Raw genomic sequence first — 23219 nt, 5'->3', positions numbered from 1 at the left:
AATCAGCTGTGTAGCGGTAGGGCAAAAACACAAAACATGCACCCAGCGGTAGCCCAAGGACCAAGTTTTGGAAACCCTGCCCTAACTTGATGCTGAAAGAGGTTTTCCTCAAGGCTAAGGCAACACCAAACGCACAAACTCTCATACACGCACACTGAAATATGAAACATACACAGTACACATACTATATGTTTATGTGGTAAACCTTCCAAGAACCTTCTCGATCACATAATTGTGTTAACATACGTAAGCAGGATAGGTACTAGGCAGTTCATCGTCAAATAGCGGCCATCTTTCAAGTTCTTTGAGAACCACATTTCAAAATAAAATGTAACACTTTCTTGTGTAATCCTTTAAGAGTTCACAAAACCTGCATGTTCATGCTGTTTCGCTCAAATAAACTCTTTACACACTTCTCTAGTTGAGTTAACAGTGGGTATGGATCATTTCCAATAGCTGTCAGTCAAGTATTTGCTTTTAAATTTGTAAATCAAGGGTAGTAGAAGAGCATTAACACAACATATGCACTGTATAGTCCATTTGTCCCCAGACTGGCAGTTGTGTTGACTATCAGGATTTAGGTGCTCCTACAGCCTCTCCTGTGTATCAGGAGTGAACTCTCTCGCTAGCTTACAATTAAGGGCACTCGTTTGATTCCCCGAGCTTACTAGGGCACATCGACAGAGGCACTTTACTCTAATTGCTCCTGTAAGTTGCTCTGGATAAGAGTGTCTGCTAAATGACATTGGACCACTCAGCCGTTGTGTCACGCTTCACAATAAATTGCACAGATACCACGTGTGTTACATTTTCTGTTGTAATTCAAATGCAACTACCATTGTAACTAGCTAGACAATTTACCCAATTTCCTTTACACATCAATCATTGCTTATATACCTTATTTGCAAAGAGCATTTTGAGCTAAACAATTTCATTCTGGTTACCAGAGTAGTTCGAGAGTAACTTCATGGTATGAAGGCAAGTTAATGTAAAGAGTTGCCCTGTCTTAGATTCAAATATTCAACAAACAAGACAAAATAATAGGAGGGTAAAAGTTCATAGAACTCTTTAGTTGGGAGAGCTTGAGGGCGTGGCATAACCAACGTACAGAGCAGGTGTACCTTTTCTGCCAGACACGGAGAACCATTTACAGGGTATTTACAAATATACACAGGGGGGGGTTGGTGGTCTACGTTAGTCTGATCCAGATCTGGAGATGAGCGGGCCAACTAAGAGAAAACACACCTTGAAGAATGTTTCAAAGCCAGCAGGTGACCCCTAACACACCACACCCACCCCCTGTTTTCGCCTTTGCTGTGTTTCTAGTCAAGAGGATTCAGCTTCAGCACCTAATGAATCTGAGACCAGGCTAGGTCTCAATGCCACCGGAAGTGAAACAGACTAAAGTTACACCAAAACCAACCAACCAGAACACTGGGCCAAACGGTACATCTTGAGAGGATGCGTCTACTCTTCAAGGACATAATATTTGTTACATCACTGGGTAACTGTGATCCCTAAAACAAAACGAAAGGTAATCCCAGTTGAGGGAATTTTACATAACAGAGTTTACGTAACAGTGTCCTGCTGAGATGGAGTGTGAAACCCAAATGGATGGAGTGCATAACATGTAAACCAAATAGATGCAGGCGAAAAGAACCAGAGACTAATCAGACAAAGCAGAGGTGGGTGTCCCATTTTAAACCCCTGCCAGCAGCCCTCACTCCAGGTGTAGTCAGAGGTCTGATCCTGAGCAAAGTGGCATTTTAGCCAAGCGTTGTCTGGTCTAATGACATTATCATGTGATGATCTTATGACCTTTTCATCACACAGCGAGCCCCCATTGGCTAGACAGTGAGGACGGGGGATACAGTCTCACGCCCCCTGGTCTTTGGGATAAGGAGAAGGTGTTAAGGGGGGCAGAGGGGTGATTGGGTTGACTGATCCCTCTTGGTGTAGATAAGCTTGATTGATAGCCCCCACAGGGTTGTGGGGTCCGGTCAAGCCCTTTCAGTCCTCCTCACACTCCGTTGACACTTATCTTGCTCTTCTGGGACGCCTTTGCTTCTTCGGCCTGGAGGAGAGGTCAGAGGGCAAAGGTTAATTTACAAACAAATTATGAAAAAGAAACAGATGGCACTCATTGAATAATGGTGAATTTCAGACATGGACATTAACAATAATGGAATAAAACCCGTTATGGGCGCACTGTAATTTAACTACTCATAAATCCTATATGGTTAATGAATGTGGCAAGTAGGTGGATTGATGGTTAAATAGCTATGATATCACGTGGACATGTTTGTTTATCTTTTAGCCCACAATGGTGCTAATCTTCCAAGAGTCCATGGTTGGTTGGTTGGGCAGTTTGTTGTGTGAGCGATTAGGAAGTGGTGAGAGAAAGGGAGACAGTATTGGGGTTAATGTAATTACCACTAACACTAACCTTTAACCATCTCTAACCATAAATCAAAACCAAAAAGCTAATTTAATTTTTCACAAGTTATGAAGATGTTAAGTGAAGTTGTGAACAGTCATTTGCTTGCCAGCAGCCTGGCCATCTATTTACTACGGCTACTCTGTCATTTCTAGCACGGCCATCTAGTCACATGACTGAGGGTCAAAGGTGGCTGACCTGAACAATCTGGGCAGGGATGGGAGGTTTGTCTGAGACAATGGCAGCCTGGTCTCTAACCTCTTCCACCTGGAGGAACAGAAACACACACCAGAAATGAGGACTTTCTTTACCAACACCACAGGTCATCCTGGAGAAGATACTGGACCGGTCGGTCTTTGACCATACTCTACTGAGCATTCTGTGACCGGGTTGTGTGTGTCTGCATACTAACCAGCCTGTCTTTGATGACCAGAGCTGGGTCCACTAGTAAGTCTAGGGAGGAGGCTGTTGTTCCCTGTGGGGTCTCAGCTAGAGGAGTGGCCTTCTGAAACATACAACACAATGTTACATTATCAACATACATACTTAGACAGTTCTCTTATGACCTCTCGGTTTAACAAAACACACACAATGACCTCCCTGAAAACAAAAACACACACAAATGGAATGATCAGGCCAGTTATGTAAGCAGTGGTGATGCCTTCCACAGAGTGTCCGGAGAGAGAGAGTTGGCAGCAGAGAGAGTTGGCAGCAGGAACATACTTCAGATGGCTGATCTGCATTTCTATATCACTACGCTCAAGAGTTGGAGAATAAACCAGGTCTCCATGGTCTGATGGTCAAGCCTTAGTTCGGAGGGAAACCTGTGCTTCTGTGAGAATCACTGGAGGCAGAAGCCCTTGACCACAGACCTAGAATCAGATCACCCTTCTCAAATACGAACTGATCTGGTTGGGGGGGGTCTTACCTCTAGTATGTGGTCCATTTCATAAGAACAGAACGCTCTGCGTTGTCCTTACGTTAGCTCCTGAACTGGCTATGCCATATGGCTGTGGGCTACACTAGTTCATTTGGCAGACAAGATTTGCTTACAATTCCTTGGCATTATATTATAGTATGAAGAATACAATTGAACATAGCTGAACGAAATACAAAGGACATTTTCTCCAACCGATTTGGGGGAGTGCGGTTAACAAAGAAACAGGTCCTCCAATATGCTCCACCTAGAGTTATTTATGCAACTTTAGTTGAGAAATAAAATATGTTTATATGTTTTGATTTGTAATACATTCTAAGGCTGCATGATGAGACTAATGCTGATTTGAAAAAAAGCATCATGAAAGGCATGGGCTCTGTTTTTTTACGCAGGCTGCACACACTTCATCATTCTCTTATTCACAATTTGACAAGCACGTCTCAAATTTCCCGGCAGCATTCCCTTTGTGTGATATTGTCCCCCATCAGACTATTCTTGATTTATTCTTGTCTTTACATATTTGTTTTTATTTATATTTTAATTTGACTTATTTTACCTTTATTTAACTAGGCAAGTCAGTTAAGAACAAATTCTTATTTTCAATGACGGCCTAAGAACAGTGGGTTAACTGCCTGTTCAGGGGCAGAACGACAGATTGTCCGACAGATTGTCAGCTCGGGGATTTGAACTTGCAACTTTTCAGTTACTAATCCAACGCTCTAACCACTAGGCTACCCTGCCGCCCCTGAATATACTAAACAAGATATGTATGAAATTTGTTTTGATATAAGATGGACCATTATCACGCACCCGTCTCGATAAATATCTATGCACTTAAATTGTGAATGGACGATGTATTTCCCGTGATTCATTTTCATGCCAGCCAGGTAGGCTATACTCCTGTTGTAAAGGGAAGAAATGTGCTTAATATTAGGAAAGTTGAGAAATAGTAGGGCTAGCCTATAGAAAGCTGATGGGGTAATATTTTTAATAGAGGCCATCAAAACTCTAGTTTTCTCACGCAATTGCATAGCCTAAAGAAATGTAGGTGATTGATTAGATTTTTGATTACACTTGCAATGATGTCAGAGTCATTTAGAGGGACAGAGTACTGAGTACCAGGCAATTAGCAAGTTTGGTAGGCTACTAATGCAGCATCAGTGCTTGAAGCGCTAGGTACAGGGGAGGGGGTATGATGTCTTACCTCTAGTTTGGGTACAGGGGGTATGATGTCTTACCTCTAGTTTGGGTACAGGGGGTATGATGTCTTACCTCTAGTTTGGGTACAGGGGGTATGATGTCTTACCTCTAGTTTGGGTACAGGGGGTATGATGTCTTACCTCTAGTTTGGGTACAGGGGGTATGATGTCTTACCTCTAGTTTGGGTACAGGGGGTATGATGTCTTACCTCTAGTTTGGGTACAGGGGGTATGATGTCTTACCTCTAGTTTAGGTACAGGGGGTATGATGTCTTACCTCTAGTTTGGGTACAGGGGGTATGATGTCTTACCTCTAGTTTGGGTACAGGGGGTATGATGTCTTACCTCTAGTTTGGGTACAGGGGGTATGATGTCTTACCTCTAGTTTGGGTACAGGGGGTATGATGTCTTACCTCTAGTTTGGGTACAGGGGGTATGATGTCTTACCTCTAGTTTGGGTACAGGGGGTATGATGTCTTACCTCTAGTTTGGGTACAGGGGGTATGATGTCTTACCTCTAGTTTGGGTACAGGGGGTATGATGTCTTACCTCTAGTTTGGGTACAGGGGGTATGATGTCTTACCTCTAGTTTGGGTACAGGGGGTATGATGTCTTACCTCTAGTTTGGGTACAGGGGGTATGATGTCTTACCTCTAGTTTGGGTACAGGGGGTATGACGGGTATAATGGGTTTGACGTCAGTCAAGTACATAGCTCTGGAGAGCAGCAGCAGAGAGGGAGGGACGTTCTCCTTCAAGTGCAGGTCCAACCACTGGAACAGACAGAGGTTACAGGTCAGAGGCCACTGAAGAAGCTAATCCTTTTTCATCCCTAATGGCACAAAAGGGTGCCATTTTGGACGCATCCCTTATAATACAAATAAATATATTGAATCCTTTAGTGGCTCGACATAACGCATCGACATAACAAGGTGGGCTATACCTTTTGATTTTGAATATATTCTAAGGCAGCATGATGAAACTAATGATGATGACTTGTTCACAAGTTGAGTGTCTGACCTGTTGCATCTGCTGGCGTAGCTGGTCAGTGGTCAGACCCAGTGACCTCATCCCTCTGCTACGACACGCTGCCTGCAGCTCTGACACACTCAGAGCAGGCACACCCTCAGTGGCGATCACCTCGTCGTCTGCTTTGATGGTTCTCAGCTGCATCATCAGCTGGAAGCGGAGCAGGTTATTGGTTCCTATGGGCTGGAGCTCCAGCAGTTTACACAGGGCCACCAGCTGGGGGCGCTCTAGATGCTCCAGCGTTAATTCGTCTTCAAACAGCTTGGAGAACTTAACGATGTCCTTAGTGGTGGGCTGCTCCCCTGTGTGACGCACCTGGAGATGACACAGGGAGGACAGGGGTTAGTTAGAGCAGTCTGGGGACTTTGGAGACAGACCTGGGAGGGACACATGGGCAAGTGAACGTTATCACATGTTGACCATTATCACGTCTGTATGACCAGGACTAGACAAACAACGGGATGAAAACTTGAAACACTCATGACATTATGAATCAGAGGTATGGATGCAGGCTTTGCCCTCTGGCTAAATTACCTTCTGTACGTAGGTGGAGAAGCGCTGCGTCTCGTCCTCTGTCAGAGCCTTGGTCTTGTTCCTCTTGGCCATTTCTGATATGGTCTCCTGGAGGAATTTAGCCAGCTCCAGCTTAGCAGCCAGACCCTTCTTCTGCTTCTCTTCCTTAAAGAGAGAAAAAGGGCAGAAAGAGAGAGGGAGAAGTCATTTCTCAAATGGTCCTCATGCATAAACTAGTATTCGCTACTTGCGATTGGTTTTAGAAAAAGAGTAGGTAAAAAAAGAGCCTCATGGAATTCTATAAAGTTGCTAGGTAATGTTAAAGAGGGTCTATTTGAAAACAAACTTTCAAAGTGCTCCAGTTGGCTAATGGTGGTCACTACCCTTGCTTCCTGTAGGTATCCCAATGGCCATGATGTAAGCGGCCAGGTCAGGCACCTCTTGTTGTACAGGAGCACGAGGACATGAAAGCCATTCAGAGTGACCTACAACTAGCCAGGGCCCGGTTTCCCAAAAGCATTTCAAGGTGAAGTTCATCGTTACAACCTTCGTAGGAGCATTGTTAAATCTCAGAGCGGTTTCCCAAAACCATTAACGTTGCACTTGAAAAAGATCGCAATCTAACGCCCGCCTTTTGTAGAGCAGCTTATGGCCCTCCCGCGTCACCTTACACACAGAAGATCTCCGCTAAACATAGAATCACAGCTTATCTTCTCTGACCGCAGATAACTTCAGAACAAAGTTGACTACAAATAAAGTTGCCAATGTCTTTGCAATTGATACAAACAAGTGATGTTTAAAAATATGCTTCAAATCATTATGAAATACACTTCATGTTCATTCGAGTTCTATTTTTCTACTTGGGAGTAATTTGTCTCAACATATTTCATGATGTGCGATTTAGGGCATTTTTATTGGGTAAGCATTAGAATAAGCCACCTCATGAAATAGCCTTCAGGTTATTACAGAAATGATACTCAATGGGGTGATATGTGAGAGTTGTGTCTGTTTTGATCATCTTACATTATGTGTAATAAATGGTGTATGTTCATGTTCACAGAGCTCTCTTGTGAATGAGACCACGGTCTTAACGGTGACCCACTCTGATCACCCCAAAAATAAATACAAATACATTTGTAGCCGTAGTTGCTAATCTCTCTCTAGGAGCTGATCTGTCGTCAGTATTGTGAAATAATTCAAATTTTAAAAGGTAAGCTTTGCATTGAGAAAGCTGGTCCGAGAGCAGCGCTGCCTTTTTCCCCCGATCATATCAGTATCGGCACTTTCTCCAACGACGCACTGGGAGACTGTTCTCTCTGCGTGGTTTTGGGGAAACGCGTGTGACTTAGTTAGCCGTTGTAGGAAAGATGCATCGTTCACAAAAAATGAATTAAAAAAAAAACATAAGCCTGAATTTCATCACTATTGGGAAACCAGGCTCAGGCCTATTGGGTCTAATCCCACACAAAGACCTGGGCTGTCCCAATAATCTATTTCTTCCTGGGGTGTGCACCTGTTCACTACTCCCCACAAATGTAAAATAAACATTGGATTAGTGGGGGCATGAGCTAGAGAGTTTCTTTGAGTAGCAATTTCCTGTCAAATCTATGAATGGAGGTGAACAAGTGCACACTTCAGGAGAAAATAGATTGGGACACACTTCTGCTCATTCTAATGGCCTACAGGTCTAACGGAAATATATCCCTTGCTTGGGTGCATCTCAAGTGTGCTTTTGTCTCCTTTCCTTTATCTGCATAAGTCCCTGGTTTGAATCCAGGCTGTATCACATCCAGCCATGATTGGGAGTCCCATAGGGTGTCGTCCGGGTTTGACCGGGGTAGGCCGTCATTGTAAATAAGAATATATTCTTAACTGACTTGCCTAGTTAAAAAATAAATAAATATATATATTACAAAAATGGAAGAACAGAAAAACAGACACCTAGCATATCATGACTAGATCAGTGCAGATGAAGGAGAGGAGACAAGGAAGCAAGTTTAGACCATTGAGACACAGTCAGTCATCAACAAGTCAAGGACATTAACATTGCAACAGTGTGAAGAACGTGCCTTCTTGGTCTCGGTCTCGAAAGTGGAGGGCAGCATCTCAGGGAAGAGCTTGAGGAAGACAGGAAGCAGGAACTCCATGAAGGGAACGATGATGAAGACCATGAAGGGCAGCAGGCGGAACAGGTCAGCACATGTCCTCATCAGCTGGAGAGAAAACGGAGGGTTAGCAAAGCAAACAGTAACAGGTCTCACACAACAGAGGAGGAGAGGAGAGAGAATAAAAGTACGGCAGATTACTTATGTAGGCTACAGTTTTTTGGTATTCTAGAAAGCTGCAGTGATGCAATGTGAGTTTTGCCCTGTGATTGCACCAACACCTATAGAAATAGAATGCCAACACCCAAGTCAATCCCAAACATTTTGAAATGTGACCGACAAAACAATGTTTTCTTTAAAAAAAAAATGTTCTCTTTGAACAAACAAAACCAATGGCTGTGGCCACATCTTAGGTGAAACTCCCATCTGATTCTTGTTCATTTTATATACTCTAGTCCATCTGATTCACGGGACCTTGTTCCTTTTATGAGCAAGGTCTGGCACTATACCTCAGCTAACCCTTACAGGCGATAGCCTGTAACAAGGCTCAAGACTCAAGGAATTTAGCTCACTGTTGTGAGCAAGGGTGAAAGACGCAAACAGAAGTCTGCATGTCTGATCGTTTAGTTCATTTTATGAGCTGAATGGGGGTGAAGGACGTTAAGTGAAGCCACATTTGTTGACGGTACCTGTTCATTCTATGAACTGAACAGAGTGAAGGATATAAGTGAAACTCCATCTGAAACACTGTCCTGGTTATTTCACATAAGCAGGATAGTGAAACTGTGCGTATGATAACGGATAAAGTTTGTCGGATCAGGATAGTGAAACTGTACGTATGATAATGGATAAGGTTTGTCGGATCAGGATAGTGAAACTGTACGTATGATAATGGATAAGGTTTGTCGGATCAGGATAGTGAAACTGTACGTATGATAATGGATAAAGTTTGTCGGATCAGGATAGTGAAACTGTACGTTTGATAACGGATAAAGTTTGTCGGATCAGGATAGTGAAACTGTACGTATGATAACGGATAAAGTTTGTCGGATCAGGATAGTGAAGAAAGTGTCAGCCTATTTGAAACGCACCTTCTCGTTAGTACATTTCCATTTTCGTGTGTTGCACTTGCATTCAGTAGTCTATGAAATCCCATAAAGGCATAAAAGTGTGTATTCTTATTTCAAATGTATGTAGTTCTGTCTTTGTAATGTACTCAACTAGGTTATGTATTAGGTCATGTTTTATGTGGATCCCAGGGAGAGTAGCAATTTGATGAATAGAAAGAGACATCAGTTACAAACCAACTAAAAGTGTAATGAAATTTGGCAATGATCATAAGGCATACAACACTTAAGGCTGGATAGCTGCGCCCACTGCTGTGCCTGCGTGTCTCGTCTGGGCCACTTAAAGCACAAAACTATTTGGGATAATGTTATATATTGTCGGTTTAGGTAAATTCACTCATTTTCATGTAGCTGACCTGCGGTAATGTTAAATAATGTTGTCGTAGGCTCACGTTTTACAGATACGGCATACCCACACTATTTATTTTGCTGGGACGCCAAACCGGATCGGCTTACTTTCACTCCTGGTCTTAAGCCACAACACAAGAAGGAATCCCCCTTGACCCACCATGGGCAACAACACTATGTTAGGATTCTGTCCCTCCGTCTCTAGCAGACTACTAGCACTGCCAGTCCCTTTCTAAAATAGCACCGGTGCTGAGTAAAGCTCTACCATGGCATTCAAACAGCAAGGGTCACACGGCGGAGTGTTTGGATGTGTGCATGTGTTATTGCACCCATCTTGTATCAGAGGCAATAGGCTAGATGCATCCTTTCAATCAGCCTTACTAATAAACATGGAGCCTGAAGTCAACTGAGGGTGGGTGGGTGTGTGTTTGTTTGGCGTACTGTATCTACATGCCTGTGACCCGACATGTACTGTGTTTCATTCATCAATCCGTCTTATTTGCCTATGTTTCACCAGACAGTCTATTAGAGACCGTTCGGTACACCATCCACATGAATGTCCTTTTTCAGATAGCAGATTAACCACAACACTGGCACTGTGGCAGGCAGCATTCTGAAATGTTTATAATCTAAGGGCCAGATTGGGTGACTCAGACCTAAGAGTTTTGTTCTTAGACTGAGGGTTAAACTACAATACCTCACGACACGTGGCTCTACTCCTTCGGTTGTGTTCAATAGGCACAAAGAGAGAAAATATGAACGCAAAAATGAGCAACATTGTTATTGGTTCAATAAGTTCAAAAGGTAGGACCTTGTTCTTTTCAAAACATCCTGAGATTTGGAGGTGATCAGATGATCATTAGTTCCTGGTACTCCTTACTACACATCAAAGAGTATTCCTATAAATCCTGCCCTCTACCCTGTTATTTACTCCTTAAGGAACAGGTTAAACACAGAGCGAACTCAGCCTACACTTCCCGACTTACCCGTCTCCTCTCCCTGCGTGAGAGCAGTTGTCCATGCAGCAGTCTCCACACCATCCTCCCTGCAATCTTGGTATCAATCCCCAGCAGCCTGAAGCCATTGTAGTAGTGTTTCAGCTCATCCACTATCCTCTGGCCAATAGATTTCCTTACTACCTGGACCGTAGGGGCAGCTGCAGCCACAACAGTAGCAGCAGCAGAGGGAGCAGGGACTGGAGGTTGGGGTGCAGGGGGGGCATTCTTAGGGGTCCCTGGGTGGTCATCCTGGGCTGGGGTGGCAGGGGCCTTGGTGTCCTGCAGCCAGACACAGGAACTGTGCAGAGATCTGGCCAGCAGGGTGGTGCTGTGGTTCTTGAAACCGTGGAGCCGAACACAGTGAGGGTAGCCAGACCTGGAATGGCTGAGGGAGGGTAAGAACGACAGGCGGCTGGGGGGGTCCAGGTTGTGGTGGACGTAGGCTGTGGAGGGGAGAGGGCAGCAGCTGTGCCTCTTAGACAGCAGGTAAGATCCCCTAGAGACAGAACACATAGATACATCAGTATGGTGTGTGTCCCCACTGTGTGGTTGAGGTAAGTGCAGGCCTAAATAGTTTCTAATATAGAGCTGGTGACCTGGTCTCCTACCTTGATCTTGTTACTGCCAGAAGCACCTGTGCACTGAACACTGCCATTGTTGTTACACCGGCAGATCGAGGTCTCCTGTATGGTGAACAATAAGACCAGTGAAATACATTACATTAAGATATTTCCAACCGTCGTTTAATGGATTCAGTATGATAACATGTGATGTTAACGATGTGGATTACAGACAGTACTGTAGCTCATTAGCTAGCTAATTAGCTAACATCTGCAGTCTTGAGAGATTGAAACTTTGGTTTGACAATAGAACATCTAAAACATCTGATGACTTAGCAAACCTAGGAACATACAGAGATAATGCATGTACCTAGAGCAAACACGCAAACAACTGAAAACGGAAGTTGATTGACGAACTTTGCTAGCTTACCTCGAACGTCAAATTGTTCTCGAGAGAGCTATGTTATGGCTGCCGACAGGGCGTCGTAAAGATTGTCTAAAAGAGCAAAATAGTAACGTTACAATCCATTCACAGTTGTGTGCTGATTGAAGATGTGCGACGAAAATCAAGACTGATGATGTAATAAACCCATTTCTGACTTTATTATTACTAATATTCCTTTGAGAAACGTCGTGTACCCTTTTGACCAACTTCGACTATTTGGTACAGTGACCTAACGCTGCTCCCGGGTCGTCACTAGTTAAATGAACACAGTCATAATTATGGCTAACTCCCGCCCATTTCTACAATTTATCTTATTAAGACCTGATTTTAAACCTAACCTTACGCCTAAACTTAAATTAAGACCAGTTTTGACTTTGTAGCTATGTTATCTAGTGGAAACCCTGTTACTTCACTGAAAAGGTTATTGCGAGTCACACCGGGCGCGTTCGAGTGGATCACTTTTGTGAAGTCGGTGACTTCTTTGGTATTATTGCGGGCAACCACCAAAAAATATAAGTGCATGCCGCCACCTACTGTATTGGCTGTGCATCAGCATGCTATTCTGTAGTATGAATTCATTACACTTTGTGGAAAAAAATCCCCTACTAACTAACCCTGCACACATTAAAACCTCACAACTATGGCCCTATCTGATCCTACTCCAGGCCAGCAGCCAGGGAGGACGGGACCCTATTGTCCAAAACATTTTGTAACCAAACGGCGGGCGTCAGAGACACTGGGAATCTTCAACTTCAGTTGATCATCCTTAACGGCACTCCAGTTATCACTCCTTTCAACGGCGCCCTGCTCCAGAGAGGAAAGCAAGTCACAGTTCTTGTCCCCAGTATGCTCCCTCTGGACCGCAGAAACACACAAAACATCTAAACAATTCCACTTCGAGTCACTTTCACTGACCCTGCTCTCCACCAAACCTGACACCACATACAGATCTACCAGAAGGCAAGGATCCATTATCTCCAAAAACCTAATTCCCCTGGGCCAGAATCATCTTTGTCATCATCAGGATGAGGCTCATACTCTGCTGTCTTCACAGCACCTGCAACCGCAGTTAATTCATCCTCATGTTACATTTTCTTCTGTAGCTCTACCACAAGTTCTGTGTGATCCATCACTCAAAACACGTTCCACTTTTCTCCAGTCCGCCATCTTACCCCCACCTCATGGCCACACCGGCAGCCATCTCCAAAGTCAGTGACAGATGCCTTTAAAAGTTTGTTGCATTATAAGGATAAAAATGTTCATACTAGAGCCTACATGTCTACTGCAGGAACTTTACAGAAATAATGTGATCAAAGGTCATGAACTTGACTGTAAGTTTCTGCAGTTGTTCATCACCAACTTCCTCCTGCAGCCTTGCCTGCATTGTGGGAGGCTCTATTGTCAACCAATCATTAGGGTGTTTTTGTTTGACCCATGCAAAGGTGACCAAAGACATGACTAAAACAGGAACCAACTTCATGTATACAGTGGATAGCCTATATACAAATTAATGTGATATTTGAAGCTCTCTCTCAGTAATTGATTTTACAATGACCACATTATACACTGCTCAAAAAAATAAAGGGAACACTAAAATAACACATCCTAGATCTGAATGAATGAAATATTCTTATTAAATACTTTTCTCTTTACATAGTTGAATGTGCTGACAACAAAATCACACAAAATGTATCAATGGAAATCAAATTTATCAAACCATGGAGGTCTTGAGTCACACTCAAAATTAAAGTGGAAAACCACACTACAGGCTGATCCAACTTTGATGTAATGTCCTTAAAACAAGTCAAAATGAGGCTCAGTAGTGTGTGTGGCCTCCACGTGCCTGTATGACCTCCCTACAACGCCTGGGCATGCTCCTGATGAGGTGGCGGATGGTCTCCTGAGGGATCTCCTCCCAGACCTGGACTAAAGCATCCGCCAACTCCTGGACAGTCTGTGGTGCAACGTGGCGTTGGTGGATGGAGCGAGACATGATGCCCCAGATGTGCTCAATTGGATTCAGGTCTGGGGAACGGGCGGGCTAGTCCATAGCATCAATGCCTTCCTCTTGCAGGAACTGCTGACACACTCCAGCCACATGAGGTCTAGCATTGTCTTGCATTAGGAGGAACTCAGGGCCAACCGCACCAGCATATGGTCTCACAAGGGGTCTGAGGGTCTCATCTCGGTACCTAATGGCAGTCAGGCTACCTCTGGCGAGCACATGGAGGGCTGTGCGGCCCCCCAAAGAAATGCCACCCCACACCATGACTGACCCACCGCCAAACCGGTCATGCTGGAGGATGTTGCAGGCAGCAGAACGTTCTCCACGGCGTCTCCAGACTCTGTCACGTCTGTCACATGTGCTCAGTGTGAACCTGCTTTCATCTGTGAAGAGCACAAGGCGCCAGTGGTGATTTTGCCAATCTTGGTGTTCTCTGGCAAATGCCAAACGTCCTGCACGGTGTTGGGCTGTAAGCACAACCCCCACCTGTGGACGTCGGGCCCTCATACCACCCTCATGGAGTCTGTTTCTGACCGTTTGAGCAGACACATGCACATTTGTGGCCTGCTGGAGGTCATTTTGCAGGGCTCTGGCAGTGCTCCTCCTGTTCCTCCTTGCACAAAGGCGGAGGTAGCGGTCCTGCTGCTGGGTTGTTGCCCTCCTATGGCCTCCTCCACGTCTCCTGATGTACTGGCCTGTCTCCTGGTAGCGCCTCCATGCTCTGGACACTACACTGACAGACACAGCAAACCTCGCGTTGATGTTCCATCCTGGATGAGCTGCACTACCTGAGCCACTTGTGTGGGTTGTCGACTCCGTCTCATGCTACCACTAGAGTGAAAGCACCGCCGGCATTCAAAAGTGACCAAAACATCAGCCAGGAAGCATAGGAACTGAGAAGTGGTCTGTGGTCACCACCTGCAGAACCACTCCTTTATTGGGGGTGTCTTGCTAATTGCCTATAATTTCCACCTGTTGTCTATACCATTTGCACAACAGCATGTGAAATTTATTGTCAATCAGTGTTGCTTCCTAAGTGGACAGTTTGATTTCACAGAAGTGTGATTGACTTGGAGTTACATTGTGTTGTTTAAGTGTTCCCTTTATTTTTTTGAGCAGTGTATGTCAGTTTGTGAGTGTGTAATATGGGGGGTTGGAGCCATGTTTATTTCAGCATTATAAAGAAAAACTTGTATAAACAATGGTAACACTGCCATGTTGATCTGAGCCTTGCTGTTGGAAAACCACATTAGTGTCCGACTTTCGAATATGGTGTAATTGCATTCTGCAATTCGGGGCATTTCCTGATGTGGGTGTTCCCTGATATCAGGAAATGCCCACTGATACCTGCCATTGGTCAGTTCCAGTGTTATGAGACTGATGGTTTGTTGAGGATGGTTTGTTTACATAACAGGATAGGATATCTAACGTGGCAGGTTAGGTGAATTAGTGTGGCAGGTAAGGAAAGATTAGGAAAAGGGTTAGGCTTAGCTACAATGCTGCAGTTGTCAACAACTGTTGACCTCGATGCGAAAGAAACGGCCACCAACCAATGGCGAGCATCAATAGGAATAACTTCATATCAAGAAATGCCTGATATCAGAAAACACCCATAATTGCAATCTGCAATTACACCCTTCTCCATTTTTCAGCTGTCAGAGATGCACCTCCCCCGACGTCACTCGACTTTTGTCTACAGTAGGTTGCTTTTGCCTTACCACTGAAACACGCCCACAGACATGATTGTTGTTGATATACTAGATCAGATGAGAATGGGCTTTATTGACAGGGCTGAGCACCAATAGATGAAGTAAAACATTTTCTAGCGGGATTGAATTAAAGGAAAGAACCACTCACTTGATTAACCTAATGTAGCAGGTATAAAATATAATTTTATTGACAATCAACTTACCTGGAAAATGAAATTGCACCATCGATAAATAAATAACAATAAACTTATCACAAACAATCCATGGGCCCTCTCACAGTGGCAACCACACTGAGTATACCAAACATTAGGAACACCTTCCTAATAATGAGTTGCACCCCCTTTGGCCCTCAGAACAGCCTCAATTGGTCAGGGCATGGACTCTACATGGTGTCGAAAGCGTTCTACAGGGATGCTGGCACATGTTGACTCCAAATCTTCCCACAGTTGTGTCAAGTTGGCTGGATGTCCTTTGGGTGGTGAACCATTCTTGATACACAAGGGAAACTGTAGAGCATGAAAAACTCAGCAGCGTTGCAGTTCTTGACACAAACCAGTGCTTCTGGTACCTACCACCATACCACGTTCAAAGGCACTTACATTTTTTGTCTTGCCCATCTACCCTCTGAATTGCACACATACACAATCCATGTCTCAAGTCTTTTGATCTGCCTCTTGTGGTGTGGGAGCTGGGCTTTGGAAAAGTGGGTGTGGTTATATCCTGCCTGGTTGGCCCTGTCCGGGGTTATCGTCGGACGGGACCACAGTGTCCCCTGATCCCCCCAGTCTCAGACTCCAGTATCTATGCTGCAATAGTCTATGTGCCGGGGGGCTAGGGTCCGTCTGTTATATCTGGTGAAATTCTCCTGTCTTATCTGGTGTCCTGTGTGAATTTAAGTATGCGCCCTCTAATTATCTCTCTCTCCCTCTCTCCTAGGACCTGAGCCCTAGGACCATGCCTCAGGACTACCTGGCTTGATGACTCCTGGCAGTCCCCAGTCCACCTGGTCGTGCTGCTGTTCCAGTTTCAGCTGTTCTGCCTGCGGCTAAGGAACCCTGACCTGTTCACCGGATGTGCTACCTTGTCCCGGACATGCTGTTTTCGTCTCTCTCTCCCTACCACACCTGCTGTCTCGACTTCTGAATGCTCAGATATGAAAAGTCAACTGACATTTACTCCTGAGGCACTGACCTGTTGCACCCTCTACAACCACTGTGACTACTATTTGACCCTGCTGGTCATCTATGAACATTTGAACATCTTGAAGAACAATCTGGCCTTAATGGCCATGTACTCTTATAAATCTCCACCAGGCACAGCCAGAAGAGGACTGGCCACCTCTCAGAGCCTGGCTCCTCTCTAGATTTCTTCCTAGGTTCCTGCCTTTCTAGGGAGTTTTTCTTAGCCACCGTGCTTCTACATCTGCATTGCTTGCTGTTTGGAGTTTTAGGATGGGTTTCTGTAAAGTCCTTTGTGACATCTGCTGATGTAAAAAGGGCTTTATAAATACATTTGATTGATTGTGTGCCAAATCATCATCTGAGCAGTTGGGCATCAGATTGCTATATCATATGGATCGCGTTCCCCTGCTCAGACGTTGCATGCATCAGCCAATGGTTGATACTGTAGTTCCAAAGACCAAAGTGAACAACTATTTTTATGAAATACGACAGTACGGCTGTATTACATTTTGTGAAAGAAAAATAGCAAAAAACTTGTTTACCGAAAATTATTCTGAAATACAGTCAAATAAACTCTTGACGTGGTGTAAAGTATTCATTTTGGGATGTTTGTGTGGGGTTTTATTGTATGAAGGTGAGTGAATGTGCTTTAAAAAGTGGTAATATATATTGATTGTGTTCAATATACTGGGCCCATAGATGGTTTAAAAGGATAGTTCACCCAAATTACTAAATAACACGTTGGTTTCTGTACCCTGTAAGCAGTCTATGGACAAGGTATGATAGCAATCAATTGGTTTCCACATGCTAACGTTTTAGCATTTGTGGCACAAATCCCATTCAAGTCATGGGATGGATGCTAGCATTTATCTAAAATTGATTGTGAAGCTCAGCAAAGTCACGTATAGATGTTTTGAATAAGATGCGGGAAAAATGCTCATATCAGTCCCATGCCTTAAAAGGGATTTGTGCCACAAATGCTAAATCATGGAAACAGTGCCAGGGAAACAAAACCAAAGTATGGATTGCTGTCATGACTTGTCCATAGATTGCTTACAGGGTAATTAAACCAATGTAATTTTCTAATTTGGGTGAACTATCACTTTAAAATGGATGGCCACACTGTAATATGGAAGGAAGGGTCTCAAAGGCTCCATCTAGTGTAGAAGACTTGAAGAAATCCCAAATTATACTTCATATAAACACAGATGGTTGTTATAAAAGCAACCGTCTAGGAGCTGTAAAAAGTTAAATTACACTGAACAAAAATATGTACGCAACATGTAAAAAGTGTTTATCCCATGACCTGAATTAAAAGATCCCAGAAATGTTCCATAAGCACAAAAAGCTTATTTCTCTCAAATGCTGTGCACAAATCTGTATACATCCACTTAGTGAGCATTTCTCTTTTGCCAAGATAATCCATCCACTTGACAGGTGTGGTATATCAATAATCTGATTAAACAGCATGATAATTACACAGGTGCACCTTGTGCTGTGCTGGACAATAAAAGACCACTGTAAAATGTGCATTTGTCACACAACACAATGCCACAGATGTCTCAAGTTGAGGGAGCACGCAATTGTCATGCTAACTTGTAGAATGTCCACCAGAGCTGTTGCCAAAGAATTTAATGTTTATTTCTCTAACATAAACCTCCAACATCTGTTTGTTTTCGAGAATTTGGCAGTACGTCCAACCGGCCTCAATCGCAGACCACGTCTATTGCGTCATGTGGGCGAGCGGTTTGCTGATGTCAACGTTGTGAACAGTGCCAGCCCCGTGGTGGTGGGGTTATGGTATGGGCAGGCATAAGCTACGGACAACGAACACAATTGCATTTTATCAATGGCAATTTGAATGCAAAAAAATACAGTGACGAGATCCTGAGGCCCTTTGTGAGACCCATTTAAGGTATCTGTGACCAACAGATGCACATCTGTACTCTCAGTGATGTGAAATCCATAGATTAGTGTCGAATGGATTTATTTAAATTGACTGATATCCTCATATGAACTGTAACTCAGTAAAATCAATGAATGCATGGCATGTTGCGTTTATTTGTGTTCAGTATATAATAAACATTTTACAATTTTCTTTGGTCGTGACTTTACAATAACGTCATAGAAACTAAACTACAGATGCATTACGCACATTGTAGTGTTTCTCTTCTTGTCCGCAACATGGCACTCTAGGCTAAGCAATTAATGGCTATGATTAGAACTTTCGATATGTATGGAAATATCTCAAACATTTATCGCGTCCTCGCTCCTCGTCTCCTTCTCAAGACCCATTGGATGAGAAAGCCAGAAGTCCCTCTAAATGTATCCAATGGGGAAAGGAGAGGACGCGAGGCGTATGTATTCAGAGAGTTCAGAGAAAGGAGATAGTGATCCTAATGGCAATTACCGGAAGACCATCATAAAGCCTCACCAGCAGAATGTCGACCAATCGTGTTCACGTTCTATGGTGCGTCACGCGGTTGCTAAACTAATTTTAACGCAATCCATCCTTAACTTGGTTATTTTCCTCGAAAGTACGCAATGTCACGATTCCAAAGCTATACGATATTACAGACAAGCTTGTTGACGAAATTCATGCTAATGGATGTTTTTTGGAGCTGGCGCTCAACTGACTCCTTGAAGGAGAGTTCTAATTGTCACAGAATCGCCCAGAATGCAACGCGCGGCCCATTGACGACGGGTTGGCAACGCACACAAGGGGCCTTAATACGATACCAACGGAGTTTCCCATCTCCTCACAAGTATATCCTCCCTACGGCTGCGGACGTATCAAACCGGAAAAAATAGAAGTTGTGAAATGACATCGAAAATTCACGGAGTTGTGATATAAACACTGTATTTTAGTCGTATTTCTGTACTACTTTAAACTGAGCATACAGTACATCGTTGACATGGCAGGAAAGCGGCGGGAACTACCGTCTTGGATGGCAAGGAAGGATGAGGACAGAGTGAAAGATAAGGAGACACTGAAGAGGATAACTTCAGGCAAGAGAACGAGGAAACGAGTTGAAAGGTGGGCAGTGTAGTTTCATCAAAGGACAAATTAACCTGATATTCTTGAGATATGAAATAATACCTATACTATAGGTGGGCAGTGCCCTTACGAAAAACATTACAGTCAGACAGTGCCGTTTAAGATTAGGACGTTTTTTTTCATGAGCATGGCTTTATTTCTATTACAGAATATTGGATGACTCATTCCTGTTCCATTCACCCAGTTCAATGTTAGTTACAGCGATAGGTTTCGGCTACTACATGATACTCGAATTTCCCCTATATCCATCATGAGGTTGCAACAACCTAGCCTATGAATGAAAGTTTACAACGTAGGGTGCACACAGGTGTGACATCTCTTCGCTTGTGGACTTCAATGCACAACACATCAGCTGTATGTGACCAGGCGAAAAAACCTTTCCAAGCCAAACCCCCATACACAGCCTACATCGTTGTCACCATATTAGCTGGAGTATATTAGCTAAAGTAACGTCATAGTCAGCATAGCTAATGGAACTAAGGCGTTAGTAAACCCGCTACAATCATAGAGTAACGGCACAGTCAGTAAGCAGTTACAACGGTGGGCCCTGGTGGCAATCATTTATAATACCAAAAGCTTACCTTGATTTGGAAGAGTTCCAGTGTTGTGTTGGAAAGCAGGTTGTTTAGGTAGGCTAAACTAGCTTGCTGCATTTGCTAGCTAAGTAAGTGAAACTGAAAGTGGAAAAAATGACAATCCCCCTCTAGATATTTTTCTCTTACTTCTCCTTCATTTTGGAAGAAATGTATTTGTTAACTGTTGTCTTTCTCTCTGAGTCAACTACTCACCACATTTTATACACTGCAGTGCTAGCTAGCTGTAGTTTATGCTTTCAGTACTAGATTAAATATCTGATCCATTGATTGGGTGGACAACATGTCAGTTCATGCTTCAAGATCTCTGATAGGCTGGAGGATGTCCTCCGGAAATTGTCATAATTACTGTGTAAATCAGGGGTTCTTAAACTTTTTCAGCCTGGGACACAAATGAGAAATTCACACTTAGGAAAATATGCAACTATAAATAAATATTGGTACATTTCTTTGCCCTTATGCCTAAAACAAATGCAATATAGACAAACAAATAACATTGAAATTAAATATCCATATAAATATCTATTCAGATTTATTTTCCACCATTAAAAACACTCTTACATATCTGTCTCAGTTGGAACTTTTCTAGGTTGCTGTTAAAATACAATAAATATTTTTAATTCTGAACTGGAATAAACTTATTGATCACATCACACAGATGTACAACAGAACACACACACACAGGCAGTTTTTGATAGTGCAATTGTAACAGTATAGCTTCCGTCCCTCTCCTCACCCCTACCTGGGCTCGAACCAGGGACCCTCTGCACACACCGACAACAGTCATCCTCAAACCATCGCTCCACAAAAGCCGTGGCCCTTGCTGAGCAAGGGAACAACTACTTCAAGGTCTCAGAGAGAGTGATGTCACCGATTTGAAATGCTATTAGCACGCACCCCGCTAACTAGCTAGCCATTTCACACTGGTTACACTCACCCTCCTTTTTGACCTCCTTTTCTACAGCAACCAGTGATCTGGGTCACAGCACCAATGTAACAGTATAGCTTCCGTCCCTTGCCCCGAACCCTCTGCACACATCAACAGTCACCTTCGAAGCATTGTTACCTATCGCTCCACAAAAGCCACGACCCTTGTAGAGCAAGGGAACAACTACTTCAAGGTCTCAGAGCGAGTGATGTCACCGATTGAAACGCAATAGGCGCACACCCCGCTAACTAGCTAGCCATTTCACACCGGTTACACAACCCTAAGTAACAGTACAGATGAAAAATAATCAGGCCTACTGTACATCTTACTGTATAAATTATTGTTGAAAGAAAGTCTAGGTTGGAACTGTTGCTGTTAAAATACAATACATATTTTTTTATTCTAAACTGGAATAAACTGATTGATCACATCACACAGATGTAGACCAGAAAACACACACACAGTTCTAATGAGAGGTGTGTAGCTGGTTGAAGTTTTCAACAAGCATGTATATTCTGGGCTCCGTTTTGATGTACAGTAGGCCTGATCATTTTATTTTAATCTGTACTGTTACTAGGGTTGCACTAACAGTAGCTTGCTTGCTTTGGTGAATGTTAGCTATTAGCTGTGTACAAGGCCAGGGGATTGTTTGAAAGAGAAACTCACATCTACTACGATGAGAGATAGTTAGTACTCCCTTTTTCTGCTTATAATCAATCACCTGTTATAAAATGACAACAATGCCTTGCTAGCTGACTTACTTTTCCATTGTCGAATCACTGTTCCCTGAAGCATTCTGCTCTGTTCTCAAAGAACTCCCTGGGTTTACCATCATACTGTGGATGTTTGGTCAGGAAGTGTCGTTTTATTAATTTGTTAGTTTTGAGAGACTCATTACTAAGCACTTCCCCACACAAAACACATTGTGGTCGCTCCTCGTTACAAGTTTGTATGAAAGAGAGAGAAACTCATCGCTGTATATGCGTTTCATGACAATTGAGCTCAGTCAGAACTTGTGGCTAGCATGAATCCATTTGATGACAGCGGTGAGTGATGGCGAGTGGGAATGACAAGTCAGTGGCAGACAGCGCATCATCTGCTGCTGAACGACAGCGCTGCATTGTGTGTGACGCGGAGTGATCTTCAAGAAAACTACAGAAAAAATATCTGGTAAACCGCGAAGCACACGGGCATCTCCCTGTCACACTTGTGCAGCTGCAAAACAGAGCAGAGACCGCTGCTGAGCAGAGACTTGGCCAAATCAATTCCTGTAATTAATTATACATTTACTCTGACACGTCGCAACCCACCATTAACAGGTCCGCAACCCATACTTTAAGAAAGGCTGGTGTAAGTCTATGGAAGGGGGTGAGAACAATGAGCCTCCCAAGGTTTTGTATTGAAGTCCATGTACTCAGAGGAAGGCGAAAGCTAGCTGTCCTCCGGCTACACCATGGTGCTACTCTACAGAGTGCTGCTGAGGCTACTGTAGACTTTTTGCAAAATGTTAGGGTTGCATCAATTCGAATCTGGTATCAGGATAAATATGACATTGAGTCACCGATTGTATGCTAAAATATTTTTTATTAGCTAAGCAATAAGTGGTAAATGCAATTTTTGTATATACGGGCTCTCTGTCACACCTCGCAGGGCAAACAGAGAACTGAACTTGTTCCTGACAAAATTATTATAATATACTCTGACAGAAGTAGTTCCTGCTTCCGAGCCGGCCTGTCGCAGAGTAGAGACTGGGCGTGGTTTAGACTCACCCAGCCTATCGTTGATTGTTGGCGCACGAGCTGGTACCAGCCCCCGGGCGCTCCAGTTGATACATGTACGGTAACTGTTGCTGTGTAGAATATCCATGCGCTCACACCCTAGACACCGTTATCTGGTTCCTGTTATTTCTAAGTTTGAGTTCTAACAAAAGACAGTCTGCTTAACTGCCTACGTTCTGTACGTGTCTCCCACAACTCATGATAGCTACCTACACCTCAAGGCCAGCCACAGCCTTTCCGCTAGTCACACCATATGTTGCAAAATGTAGCT

General features: G+C 43.6%; 2 protein-coding genes across 5 annotated transcripts in view; one reads left to right on the top strand and one right to left on the bottom strand.

The window, feature by feature from the left end:
• Positions 1-178: 178 nt before the first annotated feature.
• Positions 179-20494, bottom strand: LOC110525823 (LETM1 domain-containing protein LETM2, mitochondrial). Of its 4 annotated transcripts, none has more exons than XM_090237722.1 (11): positions 11891-12179; positions 11682-11747; positions 11300-11374; positions 10680-11187; positions 8179-8326; positions 6135-6274; positions 5592-5915; positions 5225-5344; positions 2850-2942; positions 2636-2704; positions 179-2074 (listed from the first exon to the last, which is right to left on the bottom strand). In XM_090237722.1, the coding sequence occupies exons 3-11, from the start codon at positions 11344-11346 to the stop codon at positions 2021-2023; spliced, it is 1503 nt and encodes a 500-aa protein (XP_090093848.1). In that variant the 5' UTR covers positions 11347-11374; positions 11682-11747; positions 11891-12179; the 3' UTR covers positions 179-2020. The 4 variants fall into 4 exon arrangements, with proteins under 4 accessions (XP_090093848.1, XP_090093849.1, XP_090093850.1 ...); XM_090237723.1 differs by having other exon boundaries at positions 12110-12156; XM_090237724.1 differs by lacking the exons at positions 11682-11747; positions 11891-12179 and adding an exon at positions 20231-20494.
• The window catches only part of si:ch211-127m7.2 (uncharacterized), a 5902-nt gene continuing 1663 nt past the window's right edge, over positions 18981-23219 (top strand). The window contains exon 1 of the mRNA XM_021606262.3: positions 18981-19628. Within this exon, the coding sequence (XP_021461937.3) occupies positions 19507-19628 (122 nt within the window). The 5' untranslated portion in view covers positions 18981-19506. The remainder of the gene's footprint in view (positions 19629-23219) is intronic.

Source organism: Oncorhynchus mykiss, chromosome 6 (genome assembly GCF_057628025.1).
Source record: "Oncorhynchus mykiss isolate SJ-2025 chromosome 6, ASM5762802v1, whole genome shotgun sequence".
In the NCBI taxonomy this organism is placed as follows: domain Eukaryota; kingdom Metazoa; phylum Chordata; class Actinopteri; order Salmoniformes; family Salmonidae; genus Oncorhynchus; species Oncorhynchus mykiss.
This window is presented reverse-complemented; position numbering and strand designations above follow the sequence as displayed.

Bases quoted from the DNA above. Each gene is read 5' to 3' on its own strand.
- LOC110525823 (XM_090237724.1), bottom strand. From the start codon at position 11,346: ATGGCAGTGTTCAGTGCACAGGTGCTTCTGGCAGTAACAAGATCAAG. The intron at 8,327-10,679 runs GTAAGTCGGGAA...TTTTCTCTCCAG, and splicing joins CACGCAGGGAGAGGAGACGG to CTGATGAGGACATGTGCTGA. The intron at 6,275-8,178 runs GTTCTTCACACT...TCTTTAAGGAAG, and splicing joins GACCGAGACCAAGAAGGCAC to AGAAGCAGAAGAAGGGTCTG.